Genomic DNA, 5,951 nt, shown 5'->3' with positions numbered 1-5,951 from the left:
TAGGTGACCGTGATCATCGGCTTCTCGGCGGCACCAGCAGTGACCTTGAATGGCCACAACTTCATGTCGCTTTGGACCGAAGAGTCCGAGAATCGCCTGCCGATCAAACGCTTCGCATCTGAGAAAGAAATCGCACAAGAACAGTCAGACGAGAGGTCCGAGAACTAGATCTACATGAAGAACATCAAGAAAAAGCTAGATTTCGACAAGAAAAGGCTAGATTTCGACTAGAACACGCAGATTTCGATCGAAATTCCTAGATCTAGTAGAGATTCCACTCACCGAAGACAGTGTTGACGGGATTCATCGCGACCTGGTTCTTGGCGGCATCGCCAATCAGCCGCTCCGTGTCGGTGAAGGCCACATACGATGGCGTCGTCCTGTTTCCTTGATCATTGGCGATGATCTCCACCCGATCGTGCTGCCACACACCGACGCAAGAATACGTCGTGCCCAGATCAATCCCCACAGCGGGACCTTCTTTCGCCATAGCTGAATCTCACAACCTCTCTTCTTTTCCTCTCTTCTTTGGGAGGGCTTCTTTATAAAGACCGGCACGGTTCTAGCAGAACTTTCTAGAAAACCCGGGCACCCACAAGCCGTAGGATCGCGTCTCGGCGCCATCCCGCCGTCCACGCCTTCGTGAATATTCTAGATGCATCGGGCCATTCCGGGCCGAAGCCGTTAGATCAAGGTGAGTCACCCACCGATCTGAACCGTCGGTTATAGGGCGCTTTTAGGGCCACGTCCGTACATCCAAATTTATTCCGTCCGTACGAAGAGTACATTCGCCGGGAATATGCCTTCGTCACTATCCTCCGCTCACTGGCGGGATGAGGGCTACTTCATCGCCGTGCTTGAGCTGCGATGGCTCGCAAACGTACTCGTGATTGAGCGCTACAATGAGAACGCTCTTGATCTCCTCCAATCCCGGGAATCGCGATAGCAATTCTTCCATACAATCGCGCGTGGTGGAGCTCGCCCGTAGCTCCAGTTTCATCTGCGACACACCCACGATCTCGCGCGCCCTCGCGAAGAACAGCACCTCGACCACGACATTGTCATTCTCCTTGCCCTGCGATTCCATGGAGAGCATTAGGGCATAGGACAAATGCTAGGGCAAACGCTATGATCTTAGATCTGGCGGAGGGATGATCGCGGGATTGAGCGCGGAGGAGGCGCGGGCCATCTCCAGGATAAATGTGGGCGCCTCCGCCTTCTCCTTCGCTGGATCCTTCTTCATCGTCGCGTGCTTCCTCCTCTTCAAGGAGCTTCGCAAGTTCTCATTCCGCCTCGTCTTCTACCTCTCGCTCTCTGTAAGTTCTTTGGATTCCATTCGAGCTCTTCATTCCAATCTCTCTTCTTTTTTGCCAGGATATGTTTTGCAGCTTCTTCAATCTCTTGGGGTAAGCTTTCTTCCAGCTTTCGATATTCTCTATCGTTTTTCCTTTTGTTTCTTCGATCACTCACAGTGGTGCAGTGATCCTGGAAGATGATTTCTTCCAACTTTCTATCGTTTCTATCGTTTTTTTTTCCTTTTGTTTCTTCGTGATCCTGGAAGACGATCTCTTCCAACTTTCTATCGTTTCTATCGTTTTTTCCTTTTGTTTCTTCGCTTGTGGCTGGATTCACTCACAGTGGTGCAGTGTGGCAGTGATCCTGGAAGACGAGGCTTCTTGTGCTACATGCAAGGCTACTGTACGCAGTTCTTCTCGGTGGCATCGTTTCTATGGACGACCGCCATCGCGTTTACGTTGCATCGAACTGTGGTGAGGCACAAAACAGATGTGGAAGAGCTCGGTCCAATCTTTCATCTTTACGTCTGGGGTATGCTCTTCCTCGCACAAAGTTTCATGGTTTTACACCACTTCTCCATGTTTTCCAGGAGCTTCTCTTATCATGACTGTTCTTCCATCTGTGGGAACTGACTATGGCGAAGTTGGAGCTTGGTGCTGGGTGCAGACCAAAGCCGGAGAGGTAATCTCTTTGCTTGGAGCTTCTCTATTGTGTGATCGATCCATTTTCTTTGTTCCAGGTCCTTCGGTTTATAAGTTTCTACGTTCCCTTGTGGGGGGCCATCTTGTTCAATGGTTTTATTTATTTCCAAGTTACTCGTATGCTCAACTATGCGAGCCGTGTAAGCAAGCAAGACGGTCTCTTTTTTCCGCGATATGGAACTTCTTGCTTTTGCAGATGGCTGCTGGCATGTCGGATCGACAGCGCCAAGTGGAGATAAAAGCCGATCTTAAGGTATAACTCGCGTTGTCGCTGGTTTTAAACTTTGGTTTGATTTTTCTTCTCTTAGATTATGAACAGGCTGGGATACTATCCTCTGATTTTAATCGGTTCCTGGACGTGTGGGACAATGAATCGCATCCAAAGCTTCATTGCTCCACAGCGTCCAGTCTTCTGGCTGTGCTTGCTGGACGTAGGCACTGCCTCTCTCATGGTCCGTGCCTCTATTCAACCGCTACGAGTCCGTATATAGAGTAGAGTTTCTTACATTATTCTTGTTCCAGGGCCTCTTCAATTCCATAGCCTACGGCCTCAACGCTGCTGTGCGGCGAACGCTACGAGAGAGACTACAACAGTAAGTAGTTGCAAGAGAGTAAACCACGAAATGGATTTTACTGACCATCCATTTTTGACGCAGATACTGGCCAGAGCAGTACAGGTGGTCTAAGCTGCGAGGCTTTGCCGAAAGCGAAATGACTCCATTGAGCTCGTCTGACCCAGGGTCTCACCTGTAAATGTCCTCCTTTTGGTCGTCCCTTGATAGCTAGCACCGCGTGCTGCTCGACGAGTGGAATAAAACGATGATGTAAGATACTCTCCCGAATTGACAGAGCAGAACGCACTTTACACGCATCCTTGCTCAAGCATCGCCTGCGCGACACGCAAGAATCCAGCTACGTTGGCACCGTGGACTAGAGCTCTGCGAATCACTGGTGAGTAGCCAGACAAAACAAAAAGAGAAAACAACTCACTCTGGCCCATCTTTAGAGTGGCCACACGCTGCAGCTGCTGCCACGGACTTTTGATAGATGTCCCTCATGAGCTCCTAAATTGAAACGTTAATAAACTGGAAATAAAAATGATAGTACCTGTAACTTGGTATCAACTTCTTCGCCAGTCCAATGCATTTGGTTGCTTTTGCTAGCCATCTCCAGCCCCGAAACCGCTACCTGTATGCAACTCAAAGCTAAGAGCATCGTGAGCGACTATCGGACTTACTCCTCCAGCATTTGCAGCTTTGCTAGGAGCCACGATTATCTTCGACTTCCTAAGCACGTCGATAGCTTCCGCCGTGCAAGACATATCAGAACCTGCAAGAGCCGTTGTTTATAAAAGTAGAAACGAAATGATACTTAACCTTCCACAATTACATGACATCCTGAAGAGATAATTGCCAGTGCATCAGAATGGTTAAGCTCGTTCTGTGTAGCACAAGGGAATGCGAGATCACATTTCTCGCCCCAAGGCCTGGCATCGTCAAAATATTTCGCTCTTACGTATCTCCTTGTATACTCCCTGTAAACGAGTGTTACAGACTGCAAGTCGTTCGAGATAAAAGAACCTCAGAGGCTTTTGCTGCGACTTCATGTCCTTTAGAAACATGGCTTTGGACCCATCGAATCCTTCGTCGTCAAGTAAAAAACCTTTGGAATCTGACAAGAGTAGACTGGTCTTTCTGGCCCGGACTATATTCACGCTTACCAGATAAGGAAACGGGGACCGCTCCTACAGCTATAAGCTTCTCCATGACGTGCATCGCAAGCTTACCCGACCCACTGATAAGGCACCTGTAACGAGCAAATTAAAAAACACGAGTGACATATTTTTGTAGAATCAGAAACAACCTTAAGCCCTTGATATCCCTGTTCAAGTCCGCCAGAACATGTTTGGCATAATACACCTGGAAAACACGTAAGATCATAATAAAAATTTACGATCTCATCAAGTCCAAGTCACCAGGCCATGACCAGCAGCTTCTGCATGTAAATTGGAGTTTGCGAGCAAGTTCCGGCCTCCAACTAAAGCACACTGTACAAAAGAATTGCAATAATTGATAACTTTCACGGCTTTGAACCACCTCAAATTCTCCAGTCAGTCGCCGATATTGTCCGTAGAGATAACCAAGCTCCCGGAATCCAACGCCAATATCTCCAGTTAGCGTATCCTACAAAAGCCAAATAAGTAAATGATCCGTAAAATGAGACACACTGACACACCTGATTAGGACCGATGTGATGAAAAAGCTCATCCATAAAGCTCTGGCAAAATCTCATCACCTGGAAGTAAATATAAATGATGCGTCCTTAGCAAAAAAAATTGTAAGAACCTCGGTGTCTGACTTTCCCTTCGGATCAAAGTCACTGCCACCCTCAGCACCACCGAAACTGAATGTTGAGAGCGCATTCTTTAAAGTCTACAAAAACGTCCAGCCGTTAGAAACGTGGAACTAGCCTCGACTGTAATATACTTGCTCGAGGCCTAGAAACTTGAGAACGCTCAAGTTAACAGACGGATGGAAACGAAGACCACCCTTATAAGGTCCGAGAGCCTGATTGAACTGTACACGGAACCCCCGGTTTACATGCTTCTCTCCCTTGTCATCGACCCATGGAACTCTGAAAATAATCACTCGTTCTGGTTCCAAGAGGCTTTCCAATACGTGGAGGTACCTTGGATGGCAAAGTCATATGTCATCAGAGCCGCATTCCTAATCAATCTATTCTAGCGACAGGATGCAACAGTAAATCAATATACAAAAGAAAAAAAAAAGAAAAAAGAAAGGCAGATACTACTTACTGGATGTTCTTGGAGAGAACCGGCTCGAGCGAGTGAACAATCTCTTGCACAGCCTGGATGTATTCACTCTCGTGAGGATCCCTTCTAATGACAGTCTCTATGATCGACTCTGCGCTCTTGGAGAGAAGAGCTAAACAAAAAACCCCGAGTTAGTGGCTTGAGTAAACGAAGACGCACACAAACGCGAAACTAAAAACGCAAAGACGAACCTTTGATGTATATAGGCCTCTCCAAGAGCGTAATTCCCCGGTCTTTCGACGCTAGCTGCAATCTCAAGGCCTCCTTGTGAAGCAAACTATTGTTATGCTCCTGGAGTGAAAAAATATAAAAAAAGAGAGGAGGTTAGAGACGATGAAGATAGCGAGCGAAAGAACAACGATGATCTTACCTCGAGAGCGCTCATTTGCATGTTGCGACTACCTTCGTTGCCATAAGGATTCCTCCTGTGCTTGCGTCCATACTCCTTACACACCGAGCAAAAAATCCTGGACGAGCCTTCCACCATTTGCACGCAAGCCCACTTATACGTGTCGGCCCACTCGTCCCTCCATTTCTTGACGACCTTCTTCTTCTTCCGGGGCTTGTCCGACGACAAGAGCTGCGCCGATAGCTCCTGCGACGACGGCGATCCATCCAGGACGTGATGCATCGCCTGCTGATTCGCAGACGCCTCGGGCGACGAGGACACCACCGCAAATGCCGCCCGCGCGAAGCTCGCATCGTCCACAACCCCCGCCGCGGCCCCCATTTCCAGATCAATCTCCTCCACCGCGCCGCCCAGGCCGTGGTGGTGGTGGTGATTCCCGGGCGATCTCACCTGGCCGCCGAGAAGATCCATCTCCGCCGCCAGGTAGCCGCCGCGCTCCCCTCCATGCAACATAGCACGAAAATATACGCCCTAAAGCGCAAAACGAGACCATAGAACTTATAGAAGTTTTCACATAATTTATAGAACTTGGGGGCTTATCTCATCACCATAGCCGCAGTCTTTGAGTTCCCATAGAACTTTAGTCGCAGAGAATAGAAGTTTTCACAGCCTTTGTCGACCACTCATCGATGCGCGTTCCCAAGGACTGATACGTAGAAGCAGGCATATCGCAGAGAATAGAAGTTTTCACAGGAAGGACATCTCTCATCGA

General features: G+C 48.4%; 4 protein-coding genes across 6 annotated transcripts in view; 1 reads left to right on the top strand and 3 right to left on the bottom strand.

Annotated features, from left to right (window-relative positions):
* Nucleotides 1–2: 2 nt before the first annotated feature.
* On the bottom strand, nt 3–538 carry LOC9645846 (heat shock 70 kDa protein 18; the record flags this gene model as incomplete). Its single annotated transcript, XM_002975913.2, has 2 exons — nt 283–538; nt 3–118 (listed from the first exon to the last, which is right to left on the bottom strand). Coding segments are annotated over exons 1-2 (324 nt in total), but the record flags the coding sequence as incomplete, so codon positions are not given.
* A 520-nt stretch (nt 539–1,058) lies between these two features.
* Nucleotides 1,059–3,110, top strand: LOC9645845 (G-protein coupled receptor 1). The gene is made up of 9 exons (XM_002976105.2): nt 1,059–1,316; nt 1,375–1,406; nt 1,655–1,827; nt 1,886–1,977; nt 2,036–2,137; nt 2,194–2,250; nt 2,306–2,449; nt 2,520–2,590; nt 2,654–3,110. The coding sequence occupies exons 1-9, from the start codon at nt 1,152–1,154 to the stop codon at nt 2,748–2,750; spliced, it is 933 nt and encodes a 310-aa protein (XP_002976151.1). The 5' UTR covers nt 1,059–1,151; the 3' UTR covers nt 2,751–3,110.
* On the bottom strand, nt 2,266–5,934 carry LOC9645844 (NADP-specific glutamate dehydrogenase). Of its 3 annotated transcripts, none has more exons than XM_024680977.1 (17): nt 5,201–5,934; nt 5,022–5,121; nt 4,813–4,942; nt 4,484–4,685; nt 4,343–4,429; nt 4,233–4,292; nt 4,094–4,180; nt 3,973–4,044; nt 3,861–3,916; nt 3,718–3,803; nt 3,578–3,668; nt 3,374–3,531; nt 3,235–3,326; nt 3,105–3,185; nt 2,988–3,061; nt 2,636–2,935; nt 2,266–2,570 (listed from the first exon to the last, which is right to left on the bottom strand). In XM_024680977.1, exons 1-16 carry the CDS (start codon nt 5,690–5,692, stop codon nt 2,860–2,862), a joined length of 1,944 nt encoding a protein of 647 aa, XP_024536745.1. In that variant the 5' UTR covers nt 5,693–5,934; the 3' UTR covers nt 2,266–2,570; nt 2,636–2,859. The 3 variants fall into 3 exon arrangements, with proteins under 3 accessions (XP_024536745.1, XP_024536747.1, XP_024536746.1); XM_024680979.1 differs by having other exon boundaries at nt 3,387–3,531; XM_024680978.1 differs by lacking the exon at nt 2,266–2,570 and having other exon boundaries at nt 2,693–2,792; nt 2,859–2,935.
* The window catches only part of LOC112348405 (B3 domain-containing protein Os11g0197600-like), a 2,530-nt gene continuing 2,421 nt past the window's right edge, over nt 5,843–5,951 (bottom strand). The window contains exon 9 of the mRNA XM_024680803.1: nt 5,843–5,885. Coding sequence (XP_024536571.1) covers nt 5,843–5,885 — 43 coding nt within the window. The remainder of the gene's footprint in view (nt 5,886–5,951) is intronic.

The sequence above is a fragment of the Selaginella moellendorffii genome, unplaced genomic scaffold, assembly GCF_000143415.4.
Source record: "Selaginella moellendorffii unplaced genomic scaffold, v1.0 SELMOscaffold_29, whole genome shotgun sequence".
Lineage (NCBI taxonomy): Eukaryota > Viridiplantae > Streptophyta > Lycopodiopsida > Selaginellales > Selaginellaceae > Selaginella > Selaginella moellendorffii.
Note: the sequence above shows the minus strand (reverse complement) of the source record. Positions and strands in the feature narration are given on the sequence as shown.